At 65.8% G+C, this 25,748-nt stretch overlaps 4 protein-coding genes across 7 annotated transcripts; 1 reads left to right on the forward strand and 3 right to left on the reverse strand.

The window, feature by feature from the left end:
* Nucleotides 1-375: 375 nt before the first annotated feature.
* On the reverse strand, nucleotides 376-3,071 carry PFN1 (profilin 1). Its single transcript, XM_033086797.2, has 3 exons — nucleotides 2,897-3,071; nucleotides 1,340-1,532; nucleotides 376-625 (listed from the first exon to the last, which is right to left on the reverse strand). Exons 1-3 carry the CDS (start codon nucleotides 3,026-3,028, stop codon nucleotides 528-530), a joined length of 423 nt encoding a protein of 140 aa, XP_032942688.1. The 5' UTR covers nucleotides 3,029-3,071; the 3' UTR covers nucleotides 376-527.
* Nucleotides 3,072-6,822: 3,751 nt separating this feature from the next.
* Nucleotides 6,823-8,750, reverse strand: SPAG7 (sperm associated antigen 7). The gene is made up of 7 exons (XM_033086804.1): nucleotides 8,585-8,750; nucleotides 8,103-8,170; nucleotides 7,917-8,005; nucleotides 7,559-7,643; nucleotides 7,395-7,484; nucleotides 7,075-7,231; nucleotides 6,823-6,955 (listed from the first exon to the last, which is right to left on the reverse strand). The coding sequence occupies exons 1-7, from the start codon at nucleotides 8,733-8,735 to the stop codon at nucleotides 6,825-6,827; spliced, it is 771 nt and encodes a 256-aa protein (XP_032942695.1). The 5' UTR covers nucleotides 8,736-8,750; the 3' UTR covers nucleotides 6,823-6,824.
* A 105-nt stretch (nucleotides 8,751-8,855) lies between these two features.
* Nucleotides 8,856-19,188, reverse strand: CAMTA2 (calmodulin binding transcription activator 2). Of its 4 annotated transcripts, none has more exons than XM_033086799.2 (22): nucleotides 19,146-19,188; nucleotides 17,695-17,775; nucleotides 17,514-17,614; nucleotides 17,141-17,208; nucleotides 16,923-17,058; nucleotides 16,370-16,441; nucleotides 16,101-16,290; nucleotides 15,591-15,731; nucleotides 14,407-15,128; nucleotides 14,196-14,319; nucleotides 13,993-14,118; nucleotides 12,903-13,027; nucleotides 12,360-12,559; nucleotides 12,064-12,142; nucleotides 11,668-11,902; nucleotides 11,048-11,217; nucleotides 10,756-10,976; nucleotides 10,255-10,459; nucleotides 10,087-10,158; nucleotides 9,968-9,988; nucleotides 9,408-9,709; nucleotides 8,856-9,229 (listed from the first exon to the last, which is right to left on the reverse strand). In XM_033086799.2, the coding sequence occupies exons 2-22, from the start codon at nucleotides 17,723-17,725 to the stop codon at nucleotides 9,166-9,168; spliced, it is 3,405 nt and encodes a 1,134-aa protein (XP_032942690.1). In that variant the 5' UTR covers nucleotides 17,726-17,775; nucleotides 19,146-19,188; the 3' UTR covers nucleotides 8,856-9,165. The 4 variants fall into 4 exon arrangements, with proteins under 4 accessions (XP_032942690.1, XP_032942693.1, XP_032942694.1 ...); XM_033086802.2 differs by lacking the exon at nucleotides 19,146-19,188 and having other exon boundaries at nucleotides 9,408-9,482; nucleotides 9,567-9,709; nucleotides 17,695-18,003; XM_033086803.2 differs by lacking the exons at nucleotides 9,968-9,988; nucleotides 19,146-19,188 and having other exon boundaries at nucleotides 9,408-9,482; nucleotides 9,567-9,709; nucleotides 17,695-18,005.
* Nucleotides 19,189-20,503: 1,315 nt separating this feature from the next.
* On the forward strand, nucleotides 20,504-25,087 carry LOC117011435 (kinesin-like protein KIF1C). Its single transcript, XM_033086798.1, has 14 exons — nucleotides 20,504-20,557; nucleotides 21,610-21,733; nucleotides 21,982-22,058; nucleotides 22,126-22,305; nucleotides 22,390-22,455; nucleotides 22,872-23,050; nucleotides 23,137-23,248; nucleotides 23,751-23,828; nucleotides 23,921-23,986; nucleotides 24,081-24,156; nucleotides 24,224-24,302; nucleotides 24,389-24,510; nucleotides 24,738-24,853; nucleotides 24,966-25,087. Exons 2-14 carry the CDS (start codon nucleotides 21,628-21,630, stop codon nucleotides 25,047-25,049), a joined length of 1,341 nt encoding a protein of 446 aa, XP_032942689.1. The 5' UTR covers nucleotides 20,504-20,557; nucleotides 21,610-21,627; the 3' UTR covers nucleotides 25,050-25,087.
* Nucleotides 25,088-25,748: the final 661 nt, after the last annotated feature.

Consider the following 25,748-nt stretch of genomic DNA (forward strand, 5'->3'; position numbering starts at 1 on the left):
TCCCCCAGCCCCTTTGCTCAGTCCTACCACCCCCCAGCTGCTGCCTGGACCCCCCGACATCCCCCCTGCTGCTAATGCAGCCTCCACCATGAGTGCAGCCCTCCAATAAAGCCTCTTGCCCCTCAACTTTGGCTCCTGAGAGTCTGGGGACGGGGGAGCATTGTGGGGCGGCATTGTGGGGCGGGTGCTGAGGCGTCACCCCCGCCCCATCGTGGACTTTGTCCGCCTGGGGCACGGCAGCACCCTTGGACCCGGGTATCCGGGGAGGCCTCCTCCACCCTGGGTGGAGGGCAGAGCCACACCCCATGGCCCTGGCCACACATCGAGATTCCCCCCACAGCGCCCAGATCCCTGAAATTCCTGACCCACAGCGACTCCCCACAAGGGCACTTTATTGCTGCCGGCAGCGGGGATTGGGAGGGGGTGACAGGGTGGGGGATGGGGTCCTGCTGGTCCCTGGCGGCTCCTGCTGGTCCCTGGGGGTCCAGGAGTCCCCGGTGGGGTCCCGGGGGTCCCCCCCAGCCCCCTCAGTACTGGCTGCGCCGCAGGTGATTGGCCATCTCATAACATTTCTTGTTGACGCAGCCGCCGTGGACGCCCTCCTTGCCCATGGCCAGCACGATGGCTGCAAGGGGAGGGGTACAAGGTGATGGGTCATCCCCAGCCCTCCCAAAACCCCCATCAACCCCAGACAGACAGGGGGTCAGGGGGGGAGAAGGACAGGAAGCAACAGCTGGGATGGAGGGACCCCAGGAGTTAGCAAAGGGCAATTTGGGGGGACCTGGGGGAAGGGAGGCATTAACTGGAAGCACATCAGGGGTGACAGAGGTGACAGGGCAGCAGGTGACGTGGCCAGGTGGAGCTGTGTGGGGGAGAGGACACGAGGTGACACTGGGGAAGGAGGGGAGCACCCAGGGAGTGACACTGTGATGCCTTAAGATACATGGAAGGCATCTGTGGAGGCCTGGGGTCATGGTGGGTGACAGGAACTGGTCAGGAGGTGACACAGGGTGACAGGGGGGTGTGGGGGTGACACAGGGTGACACAGGGTGACAGGGGGGTGTGGGGGTGACACAGGGTGACAGGAGGGTGGGGGGGCAGGGACACAGGGTGACACAGGGTGACAGGAGGGTGGGGGGGCAGGGACACAGGGTGACAGGAGGGTGGCAGGAGGGTGGGGGCGCAGGGACACAGGGTGGCAGTGGCTCCAGGGGATCGTTTCTCTTTTTGGAGATTTTTAAGGTCGGGGTCACAGGGGAACGGATGGCAGGGGGTGTGCTGGGAGGGTGATGGGGATGCCACAGGGATGACAGGGGGATAGTTCCAGGGGGTCCCTCACTCTTATTGGTGATGGCGGCCGTGATGTTGAAGGTGGGCGCTCCGGCAGCCCCCTTGGTGCGCAGGTCCATGCTGTGCTCCCCCTCCACCAGCAGCGAGTCCCGGATGACGGAGCAGCGCATCCCCCCCAGCGTCAGTCCCTGCACCAGCAGCGGCCCCCGCTCGGGGCCCACCAGTGCCGCCACCTCCGCTGGCTGTCGGAACAAGGGTCAGGGGCACCCCGAAAACAGAGCCCAGATCCCCAAAAGCCACCCTGACCCCATAAGGAACACAGCTGTCTGGGGACTGCCATAACCCACCCTGCTCAACACCCATCACCTTTGCAGGCTGGACAGGAGTGGGGACAGATCAAGGGGACCCCAAAGGCCCAGGGACCTCCAAACCCAAATGCAGAAGTCAAACCCCCAAGGCAGGGCCTCTGCAGGGCACTCGGCAAACAGGAACTCTCATAACTCCCACTCCATGACCATAAAAGGGACCCAGGTGTCCCGGGACCCCCATGACTCCTGCCACAGATCCCACGTGTAACCCCTGATCCCCGAGGGGACCGAAGAGAATCCCGAGATCCCCATAACCTCCCAAACTCGGGACCCTCCAGTGCTGACACTTCCACCAGCTGCCTCGGGGGAGAATAGGTCAGGAACCCCAAAACCAGCCCCACAGGAACCCCATAAAGGACCGCTCAAACAAAGCCCGGGGTCCGTACATTTAACTCAGACAACCCCATCGGAACCTCAAGTTCGGGGACCCCCCTGAACTCCGTCACTCCTCGGGTGGCTCAGCCGTCCGGGGACCCCCGTGACCCCCAACCTGTGACCCCCAACCTGTGACCCATGGCCCCCTGGGCACCCCCGTACCGACTCCCCCGTGACCCCAGACAAGGACCAGGGGTCCGGTACCCCCCTTTCCCACCAGGGGCCTCCCCAAACTTCTCCCCTCCCCCCCATTTCCGTGGGGGGAAGTGGGGAGGAGGGAGGGGGGTGCGCGCGCGCCGCCCCTCCCCCACAGGAAGCCCCGGCCGCCCCTCCTCCACCGGGAAGTGGCCGCATTCCGCGCATTTTTACAGGGTTTTTAAGTGGGATGGGGTTCCTCCATCCCCCCACCCCCTCTACGAGACCCCCGCCATCCACTTGGGGGACTGCAATAAAATGGATGGGAATCGGCCAAGGAGTTCGCCTAACCACGTGGTGTTCGCCCATCCCCCCCTTCCCCGCCCGCCTGCGACCCCCGAAATGCTCCAAGTGGGGTTAAGGAGGGGTCTGCCCCGCCGCCGGGCCCCCACCCCGCCTCCAGGGCCCCCCCAGCACCGGCCCGCCCCAGGCACCGCATCCCCGGGCATGGGCAGCGCCGGAGCCACCCCCCCACCGCGCTCCACGCTGGCGCTTTTGCGTTTTTCTCCCTTTTTTGTCCTTCCCGGAGCCCGTCGAGGGCCGGGGGGGGGGGGTGGAGGTCAGCCCCGCCCCTCAGAGGCCACTGGGTTCCCCCGCCCTCCGCGCGCTTGGGCGGGAAACGCCTCGGCGCGCTGGCCCCCCCACCCCTGCCGGTCCCGGCCTCTCACCGTGATATTGGCGAAGGTCTTGCCGGGAGCGGCGGCCCAGACGGCGGGGGTGTCGCGATAGCCGACGATTGCAGCATCCTGGCAGGTGCCGTCCGCCAGCAGCGTCTCCACGTAGGGCGCCCACCCGCTCATGGCGGCGGCGGCGGGCGGGCGGGGCGGGCGGGCGTGGCCTTCTGCGGGAGGCGGCGCTTCGCTGGGGAAGGGGCGGGGCTTTCGTTCGGCGCCTGCGCAGCGCGGTCAAGGCGCGGCGGCGGCGGAGGAGCGGCGGCGGCCCCGCGCGGCCGTTTTCATAGGGGACGACAGGGGCGGGGCAGGGGGCGGGGCCTAAAGGGGCGGGGCCTCTTGCCGGGGGCGCCTTCGGCCTCGCGCGCTGAGGAGGGCGCGCGACTTGGGGGGGGCGGGGGCTCTTTATTGCGACCCTTCCCTCATTATCGCGACATCTTCCGCCCATTGCGATCCCCCGCGTTGTTCCAGCCCACACCGTTACCGGGATCCCTGCACTCCCGTCTACTGTAAACCCTTCCCTTGCTGCGCCCACTCCCCACCTTAATCCAAACCCTTCGTATTCTGGATCCCGCGATTATCACGACGCATCACCCCCCGTTATTCAAACACCCCTCAGAATCGCGACACTCGCTTCCTTTATTCCGACTCTCCCCATTGACTGGACCCCCACCCTTTATTGTGCCACCTCTTCCCCGATATTTGTTCTTCCCCCCATTATCGCGACACCCCCACAGTTATCCTGACCCCCCCAGACTGATAACGTATCCCCCGACATTGCGCCTCCTCTCCCTATATTGTGAATCTCGGTTATTCCGATACACACACGCCCTTATCGCGACACTCCCCCTCGCGCTGGGCCCTACGTGCAGCCCCCAACGGGGGTCGCTGGCAGGGGGTGACAGTTCCAGGGGTGCAGAACCCCCGCCCCCCCCCCCGTGGGTCGCGGTTTGACTCAGACCAGGGCGGGACTTTCCGGGGGGAGGGGGGAGGGGCAGCGGTTTCACTTCCTGCCTCGGGGTGGGGGAGGGGCTCGGCGGTTGAGGACGGGGACGGGGGGGATGGAGGCGTTCGGGATCATCTCCCTGCCAGGGGATCCCGGGGTGCCACGACCCCCAGAACAGGGCTGAGGGGGTCGAGGGCTCGTAAGGGTGCCCTTTCCCCCGCACCCCCCATCAAAGGCCCGGTCCCGCCCCCCTCCCCGGCGAGAACTTCCCCGGGAAGTGGTCAAAGCCACCACCCCTCCCCCCACGCTCTGGGGCCCATGGGGCTGAGTCCCCCCCTCCCCCACCCCTGGTGCTCCTTCGGGGCTGACCTCCCCCCCCCCACACCAAAAGGACCCTCTGCACCCCCAAAATCGTGTTGCCCCCCACCCAATTCACCCTCTCTCTTTCTGCCTGGTGCTGTTTCCCCCAGGGCCTTCAGGCAGCGATCCAGCCCCCACCCCCGGTTGGGGGTCCTGTTATCGTGACATTTGAGGAGGGCTTAAAATAGCCCCAAACCTGGGGGGAACACCTAGGGACCACCATCAAATGCCATCAGCCCCGGGCACTTGTGGCCCCACCGCGTTTCCCCCAGTGGGGGCTGAATTTTACACCAGAGAACCACTCTGGTTCCTCCGGGGGGCGAGGGCAAAGGGAAAGGGATTAAAATCCCGGGGGACACCTGTGAGGGAGGGGCAGGGTCCCAGGCAGAGGCAGCACTGCGTGAGAAAGGCCCGGACCCACCCTGGGCCCCTTTGAGTGTCCTGAGTGTTGGGGAGGGGGGTCTGGGCTCACTCAGTGTCACCCATGGGATGGGGGGACATAGGGCCAAATCAAGGGACTTGGACATGGGAGTTCCCCCAATGGGAGCTGGCGGGGGTGTCTGTGGGGTCCACAGTCAGGCTGTGACCCCCATGGCCTCGGCCTTGACCCCTGGATCCCCTGTCCCACAGCCCTGTCCATCCAGGAGATCGTAGATTCACATGGGAATCGAGGTGGATTTCTTTACAGCCAAGGGTATGGAGGAGCAGGGGGGGGATGCTGGGGTGGAGGGGACTTGGAGGAGGCTTAGGGTTGTGGTGAAACACTTTAGGAGTGTTGGGGACATGGAGGGTCCCGGGGCAGGCAGTGACGGGCCCCAGGACGGGGTTGGGTTTCCGGGTCACATCGCGAATTTGTGGTAACTGGAGGAAAGTCATGGGGCACTGGGGGAGGGGTGGGAAAGGGCAGGAGGTGGAGCGGGGAGCAGCAGGGTCCATCTGCCCGTGGCACTTTGGAGGGGGTGGTCGTGGTGCCTGGGTGCCCAGGTCCCCTTGGCCAAGGGTCAGCACTGAGTGTGTCCAGGTATGGGGTTCCTGTGGTCTCTTGGAGGGATTTGGGGTATCAGGAGGAATTTGGGGCCTGGATACTCCAGGTCTGTCTCAGTTGGAGTGGGAGTTTGGGGGCATTTGGGGATTCAGGGGGGATTTGGCCCAACCCCCTGAGTGCCCTTCCAGCACTGGAGCTTCTGAGAGCAGCTGTTGGGAATGCCAGGTACCAGCACAAGGTGGTCATCAGGATGGATGTGGCAGCCTCTGGGTTCTGTCACAAGGGCAAATACGGCCTGGACTTCAAATCCCTCCCTGGATCCTCAGCGCCTCAGCACCAGGGAGCAGCTCTACCACAGCTTCATCAAGGACTACCCCACTGAGCCCTGGAATGAAACTGGGAGGGCACTGGGAGGGACTTTGATGGAACTGGGAGGCACTGGGAAGGCACTGGGAAGCAGGAGAGTGACACTGAGGAGGACTGGGAGGCACTGCAGGGCATCAGAATGAAGTGGAACAGACTGGGGGGTAACTGGGAGGCGCAGGGAAGGCAGCTGGGGACTCTGACAGCTCCTCCAAGGCTGTGCCCGGGGTGGTCACTGTCATTCTACCACCCCTCAGGTGACTGGACCATACTGGTGCACTCCAGTACATACTGGTGGCTGTGTCCCCACAGTGGTGTCAGCTGAGGACCCCTCTGATCAGGGTGACTGGGAGGGCTGGAAGTGGTTCCTGACAGGTGGACATCCGGGGGGTGGGGGATGACAGTGACCAACTGTCACTGGCAGTGACCAACCCGGAGCAGATCGCGCCGGCGGCCGAGGCTGTGGCCACGCACCCGCCTCCTGCTCCAGGTCAGCCAGATCCGATCCATCAGAGTCCGTCCAGGTGTGAGTCCTCCAAATCCTTGTGCAAACCCCCAGCACTGAGCCCGTGCAGGTGTGATCCTCGTGTGACCCCACGCCCTCACAAACTCCTGTGTAAGCCCCTCGTTATGGAGCCCATGCAGGTGTGAGTGCACGGGCAAACCCCCCACAGCTGAGCCCATCAGATGTGACTGCACACACAAACTCACACAAACCCTCACGGCAACCCCAGCCACTGAATCCATCCAGGCTGAGTCTGTGCAAACCCTCCTGCAAATCCCTGAGAAAGCCCCCGAGACACTGCTCCACCCAGGTGTGAGTGCACAGGCAAATCCTCAGCCAACCTCTTGGGAGAAGAGGCCACATAAAAAGTGTCACACGAGGCACAGAAACGCCTCGTGCACGCCTCTCTCGTCACCACCAGAGCCACGCAGTGCAGAGCCCCTGTATGAACACTTCATGCAAGGTCCCCATGTCACCTCTCGTGGTCCCTCCTGTGTGCTCCCCCAGCTGAAGCTGCCCCAGAGCCTCAGCTGCCTGCCAAGGGACTTCCCCCACCTCCAACAGAGTTTCCAAACTACCAGGAGCTCCCAACTCAGTCACGGTTTGGGGAGTGGGACACACACACACGACCTGCCCCCCTAAAACAGACACAGGGACCGGGCGAGGAGATGAGGTCCTTTATCACCCCCTCCGTGTGTCCCTGCCACCCTCCCCCCGCTGTTAAATACCCCTGGGGGACGCCCCCACCACCCCCACCCCCCTCCCATCACGCACAGGGCCCCCCGGGGCCCCCCCCGGCCCCGCCCTCGTCCTCCGCCTGCCGCAGCCGCTTCTTGGCCCGGATCTCGTTCATGGCCTCTTCGATGGAGCGCGTGTCCCGCTTGTTGGCCACCGGCACTGCGGGGACAGAGCGGAGCTCCAGGTGGCTGTAACCCCCAGCCCCCCACAGAGAGCCTAAAACCCTCCTGGGAAGGGCCCCCCAACCCTCCTGGACCCCCGCGGGACCCCCTGCTCACCGCAGCCGTACGCCTTGTTGGCCTCCATGGTGCGGGCGGCGGCTTTGGCAGCGTCGGAGCCGATCAGGTGCCGATACTTGTCCTTGTAGTCGTTGGGGGGGCCCGGGGGGGCGGGGCCGCGCTCAAGCTCCGCCTCCTCCTGCTGTGCCGCCAGCTCCTGCAGGTGAGGGGTCAGCAGCAAGCCCCACCCACTGGGCCACACCCCTCTATCCCATGCCACACCCATGTAAGCCCCACCCCTACCATGTGAGCATGCCACACCCATCTGGCCATGCTATATCTCAGTTAAATCCCGCCCAAGCCCACTAAGCCCGGCCTACCCGGAGGCGACGCCGCTCCTCAGCTCGGGCCGGGTCCCACTCCTCCCCGCGCCGGTACGCCTCCAGCTCCTCGTCGGATGGCGCGAACTCCTGCGGACACCGGCGTCACCCTGTGTCCCCTCGGCTGCCCCAGTGCCCCCACGGTGCCTCCCGCCACCCCTCACCTTTTTGAACACCATTACGTAGCGACTGTCCTCGTCATCTCCAAAGGAGAAAGACGTCAGGCCGGCCACCTCCGCCACGTCGTGCCTGGGGGGACACAGAACTGCTGGTGCTGCCCAGTGGGGTCCCTCTGCTCCCCACGAGGGTCCCCAGCTGCCCCAGGGAGTGCTCCTGTCCTACCCCTGTGTCTCCAGCGTCCAACCTCAGCAGTATGGCCCCTCAGTGCCACCATCGTATCCCTCAAGCGTCCCCAGTACCCTCCCAAGTGCCTGCCCATCCCCATGTCCCTCCCCCAGTGTCCCCAAATTCTCCCAAGTACCACCAGTGTCCCCACTGCCCCCGCAGTGCCCTCCCACTCACAGGATGCTCCTCTCAATCTTGTTCATGGGCTGGAACCGGCGCCGGGGCTCCCCGGTGGCCTGGATGAACTGGGACACCTCCTGCTCCATCTGGGGACACACAGGCAGGCCAGGTGGGCCCAGGAATTTGGGGGGGCCCGCGGGGAGCTGTCCCGAGATGCCCAGTGATGCCTGCCCCCACACTCACCCTTTTCCTGAACTCAACCTTCTGGCGCTTGTCTTGCTCCTGCAGTTTCTTCATGCGAGCAGCTTGTTCTGGGGGGACAGGGGGGGTCAGGGGGGGTCAGGGCGGTGGGGACCCCCCCCAAAAACCCGCGGGGGGCACAGGGGGCGGGGCCAGCACCACTTGGGGGCGTGTCCCAACGGGGCAGGGGCGTGGCCGCGCGTGGGCGGGGCGCGGCGCGTGACCAGAGGCGCCCCGAGGGGTAAAGGGCAGGGGCGAGGTCACTGCGGGGGCGTGGCCAGGCGCCCCCCCCCACTGTCAATCAGGAGAGCGAGCGCGTGCCCCGGGTGCTGGGGGCGGAGCCGGCAGCGCGCGGGGGGCGCGGCCTCGCGTGAGGGCGGGAGCCGCGGGTGGGGTGGGGTCTGAGGGCGAAGGGCCGGGACGCGCCGCTCCCCGCCGTGCCCGCTCGGTGCCCCGCCCTCCGCGCCCTCCCCGGCCCTGCTGACCCCGCGCCCGGCGCCGCGTCTCGCCGTCGGCTGCGGCGGGCGGCCGCTCCATGGAGCTCAGGATAGAGCCCAGCAGATCCAGCTCCGCCATCTTGCGACGGGGCGATGCGTGACGTCGCGCGAGGGCCACGTCCCCGGCGTCGTGCGTCATCGCGTCGCTGACGTAAAGGGCGGGGCCTGTAGCGCGGAGGGGGCGTGGCCCAAGCGCTGTCCCCTCCCTCCGTCCCTCCCAATGTCGCCGCCGTGTCCCTCCCCGCACACAAACACTCACTCGCATCGGGCCTTTTATTCCCGCTTCCTCGTTTTTTAATGGAACTTTGTACAAAGAGCCCACGCGGGGCGAGGGAGAGTGGGGCATGCGGGGGGGGGGCGGGGGAGCGGTCCAGGGGCGAGTGGGGAGGGGGCGAGGGGCGTCTCTTCCCCCTTCTTCCCCTTCCCACGAACCCTGCGGGGACACCCAGACACATAAAAACGCCTGGGGGGGACAGGGAGGGGAGTTCCCCCACCCATGCCCGAGTCCCCCTTTTGGGGGTGGGGGGAGTGGAGCCCCCCCCGGTGCCCGGACCCCCGTGCGGGGGCGGTCACGACGCCAGGCCCCGCGTCTGTAAACTGTCCACCTCCTTGTTCTGCTTCAGCTCCTCCATCCTGGCTCAGGGAACACGAATTGGGAGGGGAGGGAGTGGGGATCAGGCTCTGTTGAGGCTCTGCCCCCACGGTGTCAGCTGTCCCCGACACCCCCCCGGGTGACACTGCTGTCCCCGCGTTGCCCCACAATGTCCCCATGTCACCTCGCTGTGCCCACCCCCACATCCCCTCCCCGTACCGGTGGCGGCAGCGCCGCAGGAACCTCATGATCTTCCGGGCTGCCTGGTCCTGCTTGAGGGTGAGGAAGGTGCTCCTGGAGGGAATGGAGGGGAGGGTCAGGACCCCCCTGTCCCCGGCGCCCCGAGCCCCCAGCGTCCCCCAGGGGCCCTGGCCACACCGGTGCTGGCGGAGGCTGCGGAAGCGCTGCTGGATGAGCACGGCCGCGCGCCGGCGCCGCTGGAATCGCTTCTGCTCCGCGTAGCTCCGGAACTTGCTCTGGATCAGGATGGCGGCCTGCGTCATCCGCTGGAACAGGGCGAACTGCGGGGGGACAGGGGGACACCGGGGTCACGGCACCCTCGGGCAGGGACCCCGACGTCACCCCGGTGTCACAGCACCCGTGTCCTGCACTGGAAGGGAGCGAACTGTGGGGACGGCGGATACAGAGGGGGGCACCTCAAATCCACCCTAAACCCCAACATCCCCAGGCAAAGCGCTGCCATGTCCATGTGCTCTGGAGCCCAGGCATCCAGAGCCCTCTAAACCATCCCAAAACAATCCCCCAACACTCCCTGTTACCTTCAGAGCAATCCAGGTCAGCTTGTGGGGCAGAGAGAAAGGGTTAGGGGGGGCCTGGAGTGCCCAGGGGGTTCCCAAAGGGGTCCACGGGGGGTTTTGGGCTCCCTAAAGCTCAGTACCTGCTTGTACTTGCGGTAGCAGCGCTGGATGACGGCGGCAGCCAGCTCCTGCTGCTCCTTCAGCCTCCGGCCCTGGGGGCAGCGAGGGGGGTCGGGGGTTCAGCCGTGCCGGGGGTCCCGGGGAGGCCCCGGGGGTTTGGGGATGCCGGGAGCAGGGCGGGTACGCACCCGGTACTTGCGGAAAGCGCCCTGGACAAGGCGTGCGGCCTCGTAGAGCTCGTGCTGCTCCTGGTCACTGAGGGTCAGCAGGGCCACGGCCCCCCCCTCGCCCCGCGCCCCGCCGGACGCGTTCAGGAACTCAGCCCAGCCCGCGGCCGAAGGGGGGGACGGCCGCTCGGGGACCCCCGGGGACCCCCGTGAGGCCACCTCGGCTCTGGGGAACACACAGGACATGGGAGGGTCAGGGGGAGAGGGCTGGCACCCCTCGAGAGGACGGGAGACACCCAGGAGGGAATCTGAGTGTCACGGGGTGTCCCCAGGAGGACACTGTGGTGTCCCAGGAGCCGGGGGATGCCCCTCAGCAGGATTTTGGAGGATGTGGGAGACCCCCACAATGGAGACACCGGATGTCCCACGCAATGGGAACCCCAGGAGTATCCCAGGGTGCTGCTGGATGTGACCCCCACGGATCTGAGGGTGCCCCCGGACATCCCCCAACCCCAGGAGTACCTGTGGGGAGGCGCAGGGGGACGGTCAACACTCTCCAGGTACGTGGCCAGCCAGGCCATGGCGGCACCAAGCCCTGCTGGCCCAGCTGGCCCCGGTGTCCCCGTCGTCCCCCCTGCTGCTCCCAGCGCTCCCAGTGTCCCTGGTGGCCCCCCCGGTGCCTCCTGCTTGATGCGTTCAGGGGTCGCCTCGATAATCTGCCGTGCCAGTGTCACCACCTCGGCCTGGGGATGGGGGACATTGGCACTCTCCTGCACTAAGGGTGTCCCCAGCCCCGGCTGTCCCCCACCTTTACCTGCAGGGTGTCGGAGGGTGGGGCCAGGGCATCCTCGGGGGGGCTGGGGGGCACTGCCACCCCCCAGCTCTCATCCTCGGAGGGACCAGGGGGGCCGGGGGGCAGAGGGACAGAGCCCGGACCGTCCGAGAGCCCCGACGGGGACGACAGGCTGCTGGCTGTGCTCAGCCCTGGGGACAACGGGGACACGCAGCGGGGTTTAGACAAACCCCAGGGGGAAGGGGGAACATGCAGGGCATGGCCAGAGGACAGGGGGGATGTAGAGGGGACACAGGAGGACAGACAACAAGGGGGACATGGGGATGCACAGGGAACACACAAAGAACATGGAGGGGGAACTTGGGACACAAAGATGCTGTGGGGACATGGGGGTGACAGAGGGGAAAGGCTGGAGGGGACCCTGGGGGCACACAGGAAGGGGACATGGTGGCAGTGACAGCAGTCAGGGGCAGTGAGGGGACAGTGACAGTGGCCACAGCAGGGTGGTGGTGACCAGGAGCCCAGGACAGGACACAATAACAACAGGACACAATGACAACAGGACACAATGACAACAGGACACAATGACAACAGGACACAGTGACAGAGGACGGGGAGGGCACGGTGTGCCAGGGCCATACCTGTGTCGGGGCTGGCAGAGAGCGGGGAGGGGATGCGCAGGCCGGGCAGGTGACAGCGCGGGGACACGGGTGACACCTGCAGCTCCTCGAGGCGGGTGACCAGGGCCAGGTGGCCGCGAGCACGCGCCAGGGCCAGCGGCAGCCGCCCCAGGGTGTCGGGGACGGCCAGCGCCCGCCGGTCCCAGCGGCACAGCCGCTCCGCCGCCTCCCGGTGCCCCAGGGCGCACGCCCACATCTGGGGACACGGAGCCACGCGTCACCAGGGTGTCCCCAAGGCACCTCTTGTCCCGAGATGCCATCCCTGATGTCCCTTCATCCCTGCCCGTGGTGCTGCTGCAGTCCCAGCCCTGCCACCGTGTCCCCACTGCCACCACGATGTCCCCAGTGTCCCCTTACCAGGGGGGTGCAGGAGAAATGGTCCACGTTGAGGGGGTCGATCTCCTGCTCCAGCTCCAGGCTGTCAACTGCCAGCGCCCTGCAGGGACAGCAGGGGACACACACAGGTGTCACATCCCCTTGGGGACACAGCCTGGAGAGAGTCACCTCTACTCAGGCACATTGCTTGGGGGGGACACCCATCACTGACCCCATCTCCCGCCAGCCCAGGTCCCCAACCCGCCCCCAGGTGTCCCCAGGTGTCCCCCAGGTGTCCCCAGGTGTCCCCCAGGTGTCCCCCAGGTGTCCCCGCTCACCGCCAGCGCCGAAGAGCCTCCACCAGGCTGGCGTAGCCCTGGGCGGCCGCCAAGTGCAGCAGCGTCATGCCACGGAACGTCACCCCATGCGCCAGCGTCGAGGTCCCCGGTGTCCCCAGCGACGCCCCCGGCCAGCCCGGCCGCGCCATCATGGCCTCGCAGATGGCCACCACCCGCGCCTCGAAGGACGGCCCCGGCCCCTGGCCCCAGGGAGCACGTCAGGGGACGCCAAGGCACACGGAGAGGGTGACACGGGGGTGGGAAGGAGCGCTTGGGATCCCCGGGAGGTGGCAAGGGGTAGTGAGGGGACAGGGACAGGGAACGTCAGGACACTGGGGGGCACAGTGAGTTAGTGGGGACATCAGGGAATGTCAGAGAACAGCACCAGACCCTGGTGAACATGAAGGTGCACGATTCCAGCAGATACCAGGAATGCCAGGCAACACCACAGGGGACACTGGGGACATCAGAGGACAGCAGCACGCAGTGGACACAGGGATCTCCAGGGGCCATGCAGTGACTCAGGTGTTGGGGGGGCCTTACCTGCTCAGGGGGGGTCTCGGAGGGGTCCCCCTGCGAGGGCGGCAGAGGTGCCGGAGGGGGCAGCGCCCCCAGACGCGTCTCCAGCTGCTCCAGGCGCTCCAGGATGGACAGACGGAACTGGGCCTCTGGGAGAGGGGGGACCCGGCTGTGAGCGGGGTGCCCTGGCAGCCAGAACGCCCTGACCCCAAACAGCGTCACCCACGGGGACAAGGACGGGTTTGGGGTCGCCACAATGGGACCCCAAAAGGAACCCAAGTGTCTGGGTGCCACCGCAAAGGAGCATGAGAGCTTCAGGGGGTCTCATCCCGTTCCCAGGGTGCCTTCTGGGGACAGGTTTGGGATCCCGGGACAGGTTTGGGATCCCGGGGTGGGTGTGGGACCCCTCCTCACTCCCACTGTCCCCAGGCCAGGGATCCCAGGGCAGGTTTGGGATCCCAGTGATGTTTGGGACCCCCCCTCACTCCCGGTGTCCCCAGGCCGGGGATCCCAGGGCAGGTTTGGGATCCTGGGGCAGGTTTGGGACCCCTCCTCACTCCCACTGTCCCCAGACCGGGAGTCCTGAGACAGGTTTGGGAACCTGGGGCGGGTGTGGGACCCTCCCTCACTCCCGCTGTCCCCTTGCCAGGGGATCCCGGGGAGGTTTGGGATCCCAGCGATGTTTGGGACCCTCCCTCACTCTCGCTGTCCCCAGACCGGGGGGTCCCGGGGAGGTTTGGGATCCCAGTGATGTTTGGGACCCCTCCTCACTCCTGCCGTCCCCAGACCGGGGGTCCTGAGACAGGTTTGGGACCCTCCCTCACTCCCAATGTCCCCTTGCCAGGGAGTCCTGGGGAGGTTTGGGATCCCAGTGATGTTTGGGACCCTCCCTCACTCCCGGTGTCCCCAGACTGGGGGGTCCTGGGGAGGTTTGGGGCCCGGGGTGGGTGTGGGACCCCTCCTCACTCCCGGTGTCCCCAGACCGGGGGGTCCTGGGGCAGGTTTGGGGTCCTGGGGCAGGTTTGGGACCCTCCCTCACTCCCGCTGTCCCCTTGCCAGGGGGTCCTGGGGAGGTTTGGGATCCCAGTGATGTTTGGGACCCCTCCTCACTCACCGTCCAGTGCCAGCCAGTCCAGCTGCGCCCGCGCCGCCCCCCGCGCCCGGTACTCGAACGGGGCCGCGGCCGAGAGCAGCCGGGGGGGACAGGCCACGCGCAGGGCGGCCACTCCGGCCTCGTGGGCTGCGGGGGGACACGGAGCGGGGTCAGCGCCGCGGGAAGCGGGGACACAGCGGGGACCCCGTCCCAGGGACACTCACGGGGGCAGTAGCAGCGCAGGACGCCCGGCTGGACCAGCGCGGCCGGAACCGAGGTGCGGTCAAACAGGCAGGAGTAGGCACCGGGGTCCCCCCAGGGGCCTGTGATCAGCACCTTCACCCCGCCCTGGGGGGACACGAGGACATCACTGCGGGACCCCGGGGGTGGCACCAGAGGGGGGGTGAGGGGGAGGACACCCCCCAAAGCACTCACCTCAGGGTAGGACCACTCTGGGGAGAAATCGGTGATGGCCACAGGGGGGTCGCTGGGGGGGCCCGTGGGAGAGGAGGGGAGGTGGGGGGTGTGGGGGGGCTCCTGCGGGTTCGGTAGGACCCCCGTGTCCCCCACCAGCAGCTCCGGGAAAGGGAGGGGGAAGGCGGGCTGGGGCAGGGGGGCGGCGCTGAGTTCACACAGCGGGTCCTGGGGAACTGCGCCCTGTTTTCCCTCCTCTTCCTCCTCCTCCTCCTCCTCCTCGTCCTCCCCCCGTTTCGGGGGCGCGGCCGGGGGCGGGGGGGGCGCGCCGGGGGGGGCCTCAGCCTCGCAGCCGTAGGTCTGCCCGCGGCGGGGGCTGTTGAGGAAGCAGTCAGGGTCGAAGGCAGCCGGCGGGGGCGGCGCGGTGGGGCAGGTCCCCTCAGGGGTCACCAGGTGCTGGCTGGGGGTCAGCCCCAGCGGCTGCTCGGGCCCCCCCGGCGCCGCCCCCCCACCCAAACTGGCCACCACCAGGAGCGGCAGCCCCGCCGCGGGGGGAAACGGGGGGGCTCGGGGCCCCTCGGCGGGGGCCGTGCCGCCCCCCAGGCCTGGCGAGGGCTGGGTGGTGTCAGGGGAGGAGGGGGCGGGTTTGGGGGGGTCTCCCGGCGCGTCCCCCCCGCCGCCCCGCTCCACTTTGGGGGAGATGATGCGGTGTTTGGTGCTGCCGCACTTGTGGCCGGGAGTGCCTGTGGGGGCAAGGGGGGGCGTTAGCAGGGGACAGGGAGGGGTTTGGGGGAGATTTTGGGGCTGCAACAGAGTTCTGGGGGGAAGTTGGGAAGGTTCCCACAGAGATTCGGGGTGTTCCAAGGGTGTTCAGGGTGACCAGAGGAATTTGGGGCTGTCCCAAGGGCTTTGGGGTGGTTCTGTATGGGTCCAAAGGATAGCTCGGGGTCCCAGGGGCTGGTCTGGGGTCCCAAGGGGTTCTGAGGGTTCCCCCGGAGGTTCAGGGTGTCGCAGACGGTTTGGGGGGATGCCAGGGAGGGCTCAGGGCTCGAGGAGATCCCCAGGAAGGGTCAGGGGAGGTCCCAGGGGAATGGGAGTCCCAGTGGGGTCCCCAGTGGTTAGGGAGTCCCACTGAGCTGGAGGAGCCCCAGGAAGCCCCAGAGGGTTCCCCAGGGATTTGGGGAGCTCGGGGGGGTCTGTCTCACCCAGCCCCCCGGCGCAGAGGCAGGCGTGGGTGCGCGGGGGCAGCCGGGCCTGGTGCCGCTCCAGGACGTGCTGCACCAGCTGCTCCAGGGACAGCCCGGGGGGCGTCCCCCCGTTCCCACAGCCCCACTTCACCCCGTGGACTGCAGGAGAGGGGGGAAAAATCCCTCAGCAAGGGGGTTGTGCGATGCACTGCCTATCCAGCCCCCCCAGAAGAGCCACACACACGCCCCCACCCCGCTTCAACCTGCAGCAAAGTGAAATTTCTGCAGCAGGGGGTTTGGTGTGTCCTCCCCAAGCCCTCACAACAGCCTCATGCTGCCCCACAGGAAAAGGGAGGTAAAATTCCACAGCTGGGGGGCATCCTCCCCCTCCCCAGCCGTGTAAACTTTGAGAAAGGGGACTACAGATCCATCAAAAAAGGGGATTTAGGGCGTCCCTCCCTCCCTCCCTCGCACAACCCCGCTCCACCCCACGGGTAAAACCCCACCCTGGGGCAGCCCCCCACTCACACATGGGGCGCAGCTGGGCCACCAGCTCCTCCTGCGACCACTTGAGCCACTCGCGGGGGTCGGCGGCGGCGGCGCAGAGCGGGGGGGCCCCGGCGCAGAGCGGGGGGCTGCAGAGCGGGGGGGCGCAGGGCCGGCCGCACTCCTCCATGGCCGGCACGTTCAGGTAGTGAACCAGGACGATGTCGGGGTTCTGGGGGGCACACACCACAGCTCTGAGCAGGGGCTGGGGGTCCCGGGGGGGTTCAGGGGGTCCCGGAGCCCCCCGTTACCTGCAGCAGCCAGTAGCAGCGGCGGTGGAAGGTGGGCACGATGGAGGAGTGGACGTAGCAGCCGTAGAGGCACTGAGCGGGGACAGCACGGATTGGGGGGCCCTGACACCTTGATGAAGCTTCTGGGGGTTCCCCACACCCCGTGGGAGCCTCGTACCCAAGCGTGGGGGACCCCAGGCTGCCCCCCAAACCGCCCCCCCAAGGATCCCCATCACCCCCTGGTGGTGCTGACACCCCCAAACCCCATTGTGGCCGTCTCCCAACATCCCCAAACCTCCAACCAGGGAGCTCCCAGCAGCCCCACACGCACAGCTGGGGATCCTGGACCACCCACTGTGTGTCCCCAGCACACCAAAACTGTCCCTTGAGGGCACCAAGGGCCCCCTGACCCCTCTCGAGGGTGTCCTGACACCGTGTGCATCCCCAGCCACCCCCTCCCAGCTCCCGCCCCCGTCTACCTGAACCAGTTTTATGGACAGGGGTGCTCTTTTTGTGGGATCAGGTGCTTCTGTGGGGAGGGGGGGCTCTGTTTTGGGGCCCCCCCGCCTCCTACCTCCACCCCCTGCACCTTCAGCTTCATGTGGTCCTCGCGTGTCGTCTTCCCATCCTTGCGTTTCTTCCAGCAGTATCCGTCCTTGCGGTACTTGACCTTCTTCCGGTTGTACAGGATCACCGACCCGTTCTGCGGCCTGGACACGGGGTCAGGGGGCCCCCCGGGAGCCCCCCGGGGCACCCCCAGCCCCCTCAGGGCACCCCCCGGGCCCCCCCCACCTGGTTTTTGGGGAGCACGAGAGCCACTCGTCGTGTTTCTCAAAGGTGATGAGGTACGAGGCGATCTCCTGGGGGGGACAGGTGGCTCGTTTGTGTCCCCTGTCCCCCCGTCCCCACATGCTGTGCCACCCCCTGTCCTCCTGTGATCCCCAACCCCATCCAACCCCGCTCCTGTGTGCCTTTAATGCTCCTTCCCTGCGCCCCCACATCCCCTCCCAGCGCCTCCTGAACATCCCACGTGTGTCCCACGCCCCATTCCCGTGTCCCCACATCCCACGTGTGTCCCACGCCCCATTCCCGTGTCCCCACATCCCACGTGTGTCCCACGCCCCATTCCCGTGTCCCCACATCCCCTCCTGCGATCCCCTCCCACCTCGTTGGTGTTCCAGCGCAGCTGCTCCTTGGGGAGGACGGGACATTTGGGCAGACATTCCACCAGCTTCCGGGGCAGGAAAACCTTCAGGTGGCTCCTCTCTGCCGGGGGGAGGCCTCGATGTCCCCTCCGTGCATCCTCCCTGTCCCCCAGCGCCCCCCAAGTGCTCCCCTCCCCTTACCAGAGACCTCGGGGGGGTCCTTGCTGCTCATCTCGGGGTGTGCGCGGGGCCCTCAGGGCTCCCCTCGGGGGGCACAGGAACCTGCGGGGACCCCCAAAAACGGGTGAGGGGGTGGAGAAACAGGAGCAGGGACCCCCAAAAACGGGTGAGGGGGTGGAGAAAGAGGAGCAGGGACCCCGTCACCATCCGCAGCACCTTCTTCTATGATACCCAGTGCCTCTACCCTATAGCCCCCACATCTCTGCCCCATCACACCCCATATCTCTGTCCTGTAACCCCACATCTCTGCTCCATCACACCCCATATCCCTGCCCCATCACACCCCACATCTCTGTCCTGTAACCCCACATCCCTGCCCCATCACACCCCACATCCCTGCCCCATCACACCCCACATCTCTGCCCCATCACACCCCACATCTCTGCCCTGTAACCCCACACTCCCTGCCCCATCACACCCCATATCCCTGCCTCACCACACCCCACATCTCTGCCCCATCACACCCCACATCCCTGCCCAATTACACCCCATATCCCTGCCCCATCACACCCCACATCTCTGCCCTGTAACCCCACACTCCCTGCTCACAACACCCCACATCTCTGCCCCATCACACCCCACATTTCTGCCCTATCACACTCCACATCTCTGCCCCATCACACCCCACATCCTTGCCTCACCACACCCCACATCTCCACCCTGTAACCCCACACTCCCTGCTCACCACACCCCACATCCCTGCCCCATCACACCCCACATCCCTGCCCCATCTCACCCCACATCTCTGCCCCGTAACCCCACATCCCTGCCCCATCACACCCCACATCCCTGCCCAATTACACCCCATATCCCTGCTCACCACACCCCACATCCCTGCCCAATTACACCCCATATCCCTGCCCCATCACACCCCACATCTCCGCCCTATAACGCCACACCCCTACCTTATCACCCCTCCACATCTCTGCCCCATAACCCCATATCCCTGCCCCATCACACCCCACATCTCTGCCCCATCACACCCCACATCCCTGCCTCACCACACTCCACATCTCCACCCTGTAACCCCACACTCCCTGCTCACCACACCCCACATCCCTGCCCCATCGCACCCCATATCCCTGCCCCATCACACCCCACATCCCTGCCCTGTAACCCCACATCCCTACCCTATCGCTCCTCCACATCTCTGCCCCATCACACCCCACATCTCTGTCCTGTAACCCCATATCCCTGCCCCATCGCACCCCACATCCCTGCCCCATCACACCCCACATCCCTGCCCTATCACCCCTCCACATCTCTGCCCCATAACCCCACACCTCCACCCCACACCCCTCCCACCCCGCCCCACAGCAGCCCCACACGCCCGCCCAGTGACACCCCCCCATCCCCGCCCCCCCGCTGCCCCCGTCCCCGCCCTCCGCCCCGCCCCGGGCCCCCGGCCCCACCTGGTGCCTCAGGGCCGCCGCCGCCGCCGCCCCCGCCCCCGCCCCCGCCGCCGGCCGCCATCTTCCCGCCCGCCGGGGCCAGCGCCGACAGCGCCGCCGGCGCGTGACGTAGGCGCGCAGGGGGGCGGGGCCGCGCCGCCGGGGTGGGCGTGGCCAGCGCGGGTGGGCGGGGCCGTGGATGGGGTGGGGGCGTTCGGGGTCGTGTGGGCGGGGAGACCCCCGCTAATAAACTTTATAATAAACTTTATAATACACTTTATAATAAACTTTATAATAAACTTTATAATAAACTTTATAAATCAAATCGTGCCAGTCCCTCGCTACCAGTCGCTCTTTTGGTCGTACGGACGAATTCACACTCATTCAGTCATATTAACATACTACTCTCTTCAACTAGAACTATCAGCTATACTCTCACTACATAACAATTAAACAGCGGAGTTTCGAATTGTTTGAAAGCGAATAATACAAATACTCATTTTTGAGGCGAGTTTGAGGCCATTTTGAGGATCTGGAGGCCTTCTGCAGCCATTCTGAGGCCTTACCTGGAGTAGAGGCCGAGGGTTCTCTGCATCACCTGAGGATGAGGGGAAATGGAATAAAAATGGGGATAAATTCAAGGAAAAAATATGACCAAAAAAAAATTAGGGAAGGGGGGCACGAGGAAAAAAGTGGAAGCAGGAAAATGGGGAGAAGGAGTGAGAAGTGGGAAATGAGAAAAAAAGAAGAAAAGTGTGAGGAGAAATTGGTAGAAAGGGTGAGGGAAGAGTGGAGAAGATGATCGAAAGAAAGGGAAAAGACAAACCTGTGAAATTTTGAGGAGAATGAAGGGAAATGCCTGAGGGGGGAAATGGGAAAAGGCGTGATGAGAAAAGGGCCAGAACGGGGAGAAAGTGTAAGGAAAAGACATGTTAGCGACAGAAGAGGGAAAAGGGAGAAAAGTGAGAAAGAAAAGGGAGAAACGGGAAAAATGAAGTGAAAATCGTGGTGAAAAAATGTAGGGAAACCTGAAGGAAAAGGGAAAGAGAAAACGGAGAGAAAACTATGTCACAAAAAAAGAAGGGAAAAGCGTGAGGGAAAACATAGGGAAGGAAAATGGAGGGAGAAACGTGAGGGGAAAATCCTGAGGGGAAAAAGGCGGGAACAGCCGCCCCCGCTGCGGGCCCCACCGGCGCCGCGTTGCCCCTTTAAGAGGAGGCGGGGCTTCGGTGCCGGACCCGCGCGTCACGCCGCAGGCCCCGCCCCCAGGCGGCCCCGCCCCGCCGGGCCCGGGCGCGGCCGCAGCCCCGGAGCCGCCGCCGAGCCCCGGGCGGGGACAGCGCCAGCGCCGGCCCGGCAGCCCCGGGCCGAGGGGACAGCGCCAGCGCCGGCCCGGCAGCCCCGGGCCGAGGGGATGCGGCACCGCGGGGCCGGTGAGCGGCAGCGGCGGGGCTGCGGGCACAGGCTCGGGAGGTCTCGGGGGAGCAAATCCGGGGGGCTCACACGGGATACGGGGGTGTAGGGGCGGGTTTAGGGGGGTTATAGGGGGTCCGGGGGGTGTGGAAGGTGGGTTTAGGGGGTTCCCGAGACCTAGGGGTAGAGTTAGAGGTGGTTTGGGGGTGTCTTGGGGGTGCTGGTGTAGGGGGGCCCATGGGGGTTCGGGGGGCTCAGGTCCCTAAAAAGCAGGTTTAGGGGTCCTGCAGGGGAGTTCAGGGGGTTACCGGGGTGTAGGAATGGGGTGTCGGGCGAACACAGGGCTATAGGAGCAGGTTTAGGGGAACTTTAGGGGAAGATGAGCAATCTCAGGGCTCCTGGGCAGGTAGGGAGCAGGTATGGGGGTCCCACTGGGGGTCTGGGGGATCTGAGCGGGAGAGAGAGCGAGTTTATGGGTGCAGAGCCCGGTTTGGAAAATCTGCAGCACAGTCCGGGGTGTCTCGGGGTGTAGGGGCAGATTTAGGGCTGGTATAGGGAGTTGATGCCGGGTTGGGGTCTCTCGGGTTCGCGGGGTCACAGCATTTATTCCCCATGCTGGGGGGGCTCGGGCGCGGGGAGGGGACCCCGCATTTTGGGGGTGCCGGTCGGGGGCGGGGTGTCGGGGTGTCATGTGCTGTTTATCCTGACCTGGGATCACCCGCGAACAGGTCGATCCGGGGGGGTTCTCCCTCCCCTCTTCCTTTGCCCACCCCAAATCCCACCCTGTGCCCCCAGCCCTGACCTTTGACCCTGCCACAGTGCCACCTGCGCTTTAGGGGCGCTGAAGGGGAGCTCTAGGGGAGGGTCGGGGGCTCTTTCATCACCACCTTGCTCAGCACCGCCCCGGGTTATTTTTAGGGCTCTCCTTGGGCGGGATTGAGGGAGGGACACGGGTCCAGCCCCCCCGTCCCTCCCTGCACCCTGGCTGGGGCGTTGCTGGGGGTGGGCAGGAGCGGGGGTCCCCCTCCCCTGGCAGAGGGGTCCCGGCGGTGACGCTGCTCTGTCGCGACAGGGTGAGGCTGTGTCGGGCATGGCGGGCGCCTCGGTGAAGGTGGCGGTCAGAGTCCGGCCCTTCAGCGCCAGGGAGAGCAGCCGCCAGGCCAAGTGTGTCATCCAGATGCAAGGAAACACCACCTGTGAGTGGGGGTCGCCGCGGAGGAGGGTCTGGGGAGGGGACAACCGCGGGGTGGGGGCATTGCGGGGTGGTGGGACCCCCCCCTGCTGTCCCCGTCCTTGTCCCGTGCTGGCCTCAGGCCCGGAGGACCAGCTGCCGCCGGGCTAAAAATAGCAGTGGAGAGGTTTTTGGGGGGGGGTGACGGTGCTGTGGGGGTTGAGGGTGACGCGGGGGGATCACCCCAACCCCGCTGTCACCTCCCCACGCCAGGCATCACCAACCCCAAGCTCCCCAAGGACGCCACCAAGCACTTCACCTTCGACTACTCGTACTGGTCCCACACCTCGGTGAGTGCCCGGCGGGCGCGGGGGGACCCGCGGGGGCTGCGGGGGTCCCTCACCCACTCCCCCGCAGGAGGAGGACCCCAACTTCGCCTCGCAGCGCCGGGTGTACCAGGACATCGGGGAGGAGATGCTGGCGCACGCCTTCGAGGGCTACAACGTCTGCATCCTGGCCTATGGCCAGACCGGCGCCGGCAAGTCCTACACCATGATGGGGCGGCAGGAGCCGGGGCAGCGCGGGATTATCCCGCAGGTTCGGGGCCTGGGGGGGCTCCCAAGGGGCTTGGGAAGGGCTGGACCCCCCCCCAGCCCCCGGCTCAACGCTGCTCACCCGCAGCTCTGCGAGGATCTGTTCGCCCGCATCGCTCGGGAAGGGTCACCTGAACTTTCTTTTTCCGTGGAGGTGAGAGGGATTTGGGACTTGGGGAAGGGTCTCCTGAGCTCTCCTTCTCTGTGGAGGTGAGGGGGGTTTGGGACTTGGGGAAGGGTCTCCTGAGCTCTCCTTCTCTGTGGAGGTGAGGGGGAATTTGGGGGTCCCCTCCCCGCAGATCCCCCCACGGCAATTTGGGTGTTCAGCTCCTGCAAACACACCCCACACCCCCACAGCAATCTGGGGGTTCATCTGCCTCCCCTCCCCACATTTTGGGGGCTCAGCTGTCCCCCCAGCCCTGCAGTTTGGGAGTTTTTCCCATCACCGTTTTGGGGATTCCTCCCCAACATCAATTTTGCCCCCAAAGTTGGGCTCTCACTTTTGGGTCGGTTTCACCCCCCGACCTCCCCGAGATTTTGGGGCCCTCCTGAGCGTGTTGGGCCCCCCAGGTGAGCTACCTGGAGATCTACTGCGAGCGTGTGCGGGACCTGCTGAACCCCAAGAGCCGTGGGGGGCTGCGGGTGCGGGAGCACCCCCTGCTCGGCCCCTACGTGCAGGACCTGTCGCGTCTCGCCGTCGCCTCCTTCGCCGACATCGCCGACCTCATGGACAGCGGCAACAAGGCCAGGTGTGGGCACAGAGCGGGGGCAGAGCACCCCCGACCCCCCAAACGCCCTGCTCAGGCACCGAGGGTCCCCCCAAACTCCCCCGCAGGACGGTGGCAGCCACGAACATGAACGAGACGAGCAGCCGCTCGCACGCCGTGTTCACCATCGTGTTCAGCCAGCGCCGCCAGGACCCGCTCAGCGACCTCACCACGGAGAAGGTCGGGGGAGCCCCGGGGTCGCCCCCTGAATCCATCCCACCCCGGGTTTGGGGTGAAATCACCCCCTGCAATCTCCCAAGCACGCCCAAAATTCGCTGTCTTCATCCAGCGCTGCTGTGAGCTGCTGAGTGATTTTACTGAAGTCACTGCTGAATCCCACCTCCAAAATCACCCCTCGAATCCACCCCTAGAGCCCCCAAAGCCACGCCCAAAATCCGGTCTAAAAACACCCTCAAAATTCCCCTGTCACCCATTGTTCTCCCCGAGTTACCCCAAAATCCCTGCTGAATTCTCCCACATTCCAGAAAATTCCCACCAAAACCTCCAAATCCCTCCCAAACATGCCCAAATTCCCCCCCAAGCTCCCCCCACAATTCTCTCCCCTCCCTCAAATCACCCCCACAACTCCACAAACCCCCAGATTCCCCCCCACCTTCCCTCACACCCCCATTTCCCCCCGGAATTCCCTCCTAGATCCCCCCAAACCCCCCTGCCCCCCCAGGTGAGCCGCATCAGCCTGGTGGACCTGGCGGGCAGCGAGCGCGCCGACGCCTCGGGGGCCAAGGGCGTCCGGCTCAAGGTGAGCAGCAGCCCCCCCTGCACCCCAAAAAAAGGGGGGGCGACCCCCCCAGAGCCCTCCTGAGCCTTCCTCCCCCTCCTCTCCCTCCCCAGGAAGGCGCCAACATCAACAAGTCCCTGACCACGCTGGGCAAGGTCATCTCTGCCCTGGCTGATGCTGTGAGTCTGGGGGTCACCCCCTCCCTGCACCCCCCTGGGGGATCCCCTCTTTTTTTTGGGGAGCACTCACCACCCTCCTCTTCCTCCCTGACAGACCAGCAAGAAGAAGAAGCCGGATTTCATCCCGTACCGGGACTCGGTGCTGACGTGGCTGCTGAAGGAGAACCTGGGTGGGTTTGGGGAGGAGTTGGGGGGATTTTGGGGGGCTCTGAGCCCCCTCTGACAGTGTCCCCGCAGGAGGGAACTCGCGCACGGCCATGATCGCGGCGCTGAGCCCGGCCGACAGCAACTACGAGGAGACGCTGAGCACCCTGCGGTGAGGGGCGCCCCGGTGGGTTTTGGGGTGCAGGAAAGGGGGGATCCCAGCCCTGACCCTGCCCCTTTTCTCCCCCTGACCCCCAGCTACGCGGACCGCACGAAGCAGATCCGCTGCCACGCGGTGATCAACGAGGACCCGAACGCGCGGCTGATCCGCGAGCTGCGCGAGGAGGTGACGCGGCTGCGGGAGCTGCTCAGCGCCCAGGGTGAGGGGCTGGGCGGCGTTTGGGGTCGGGATGGGGTCTGGGGGGTCTGGGGGTCGCGTTCAGAGGGTTTTGGTTTGCGGAGGGGATTTGGGGAGAGGTTTGGGGGCGGTGTAGGGGACACAGCTGCAGTGCTGGGGGCACAGCTGCAGCGCTGGGGGCACAGTGAGGGTTTGATAAGGGGGTGCAGGAGGCAACACCCCCCACACCGAGCCCCCATCTCCCCCCAGGTCTCACCGACACCACCCTCTCTGCCCCCCCCGCCGCCGCGACGTCCCCCACCCTCAATGGGGACCCGGGGCTGGAGCCCCCCCTGGGCCCCACTGAGGCCATGGAGCGACTGCAGGTGACCCTAAAGCACCTCCCAGCCCCTGCCCTGACCCACTGGGACACCGGGGGTCTGTGACCCCCCTCCCCTGAACTGCAGGGGACCCCCCACAATCGCTGCTCCCTCCCAGGAGACGGAGAAAATCATCGCAGAGCTCAACGAGACGTGGGAGGAGAAGCTGAGACGGACGGAAGCCCTGAGGCTGGAGCGGTGAGGGGGGCCCTGAACCCCCCCACGACCCCCAAAACCTTCCCCAAATAACCTGGAACCCCCACCACGACCCCCAAAACCTTCCCCAAATAACCTGAACCCCCTCCACGACCCCCAAAACCTTCCCCAAACTAACCTGAACCCCCACCACGACCCCCAAAACCTTCCCCAAATAACCTGAACCCCCTCCACGACCCCAAAAACCTTCTCCAAATAACCTGGAACCCCCTCCACGACCCCCAAAACCTTCCCCAAATAACCTGGAACCCCCTCCACGACCCCCAAAACCTTCCCCAAATAATCTGAACCCCCACCACGACCCCCAAAACCTTCCCAAATAACCTGGAAATCCCACCACGACCCCCAAAACCTTCCCCAAATAACCTGGAACCCCCACCACGACCCCCAAAACCTTCCCCAAATAACCTGAACCCCCACCACGACCCCCAAAACCTTCCCCAAATAACCTGAACCCCCACCACGACCCCCAAAAACCTTCCCCAAATAACCTGGAACCCCCACCACGACCCCCCAAACCTTCCCCAAATACCTGAACCCCCACCACGACCCCCAAAACCTTCCCCAAATAACCTGGAACCCCCACCACGACCCCCAAAACCTTCCCCAAATAACCTGAACCCCCACCACGACCCCCAAAAACCTTCCCCAAATAACCTGAACCCCCCCCACGACCCCCAAAACC

This window comes from Catharus ustulatus, unplaced genomic scaffold (assembly GCF_009819885.2).
Source record: "Catharus ustulatus isolate bCatUst1 unplaced genomic scaffold, bCatUst1.pri.v2 scaffold_151_arrow_ctg1, whole genome shotgun sequence".
Lineage (NCBI taxonomy): Eukaryota > Metazoa > Chordata > Aves > Passeriformes > Turdidae > Catharus > Catharus ustulatus.

What these genes read in the sequence shown, in the direction of transcription:
- PFN1 (XM_033086797.2), bottom strand. Translation starts at nt 3,028, where the DNA reads ATGAGCGGGTGGGCGCCCTACGTGGAGACGCTGCTGGCGGACGGCACC. An exon ending in AGACCTTCGCCAATATCACG is followed by an intron (nt 1,533 to 2,896) that starts GTGAGAGGCCGG and finishes TTGTTCCGACAG; the next exon opens with CCAGCGGAGGTGGCGGCACT. An exon ending in GGCCGCCATCACCAATAAGA is followed by an intron (nt 626 to 1,339) that starts GTGAGGGACCCC and finishes CTCCCCTTGCAG; the next exon opens with CCATCGTGCTGGCCATGGGC.
- SPAG7 (XM_033086804.1), bottom strand. Translation starts at nt 8,735, where the DNA reads ATGACGCACGACGCCGGGGACGTGGCCCTCGCGCGACGTCACGCATCG. An exon ending in AGGAGCGGCGTCGCCTCCGG is followed by an intron (nt 7,232 to 7,394) that starts GTAGGCCGGGCT and finishes CCTCACCTGCAG; the next exon opens with GAGCTGGCGGCACAGCAGGA. An exon ending in CAACAAGGCGTACGGCTGCG is followed by an intron (nt 6,956 to 7,074) that starts GTGAGCAGGGGG and finishes CTGTCCCCGCAG; the next exon opens with TGCCGGTGGCCAACAAGCGG.
- CAMTA2 (XM_033086799.2), bottom strand. Translation starts at nt 17,725, where the DNA reads ATGAGCAGCAAGGACCCCCCCGAGGTCTCTG. An exon ending in CAGAGTGGTCCTACCCTGAG is followed by an intron (nt 14,320 to 14,406) that starts GTGAGTGCTTTG and finishes GTGTCCCCCCAG; the next exon opens with GGCGGGGTGAAGGTGCTGAT. An exon ending in TGACCTGGATTGCTCTGAAG is followed by an intron (nt 9,710 to 9,967) that starts GTAACAGGGAGT and finishes GTCCCCCCGCAG; the next exon opens with TTCGCCCTGTTCCAGCGGAT.
- LOC117011435 (XM_033086798.1), top strand. Translation starts at nt 21,628, where the DNA reads ATGGCGGGCGCCTCGGTGAAGGTGGCGGTCAGAGTCCGGCCCTTCAGC. An exon ending in GCGACCTCACCACGGAGAAG is followed by an intron (nt 23,249 to 23,750) that starts GTCGGGGGAGCC and finishes CTGCCCCCCCAG; the next exon opens with GTGAGCCGCATCAGCCTGGT. An exon ending in CCAAGGGCGTCCGGCTCAAG is followed by an intron (nt 23,829 to 23,920) that starts GTGAGCAGCAGC and finishes CTCCCTCCCCAG; the next exon opens with GAAGGCGCCAACATCAACAA.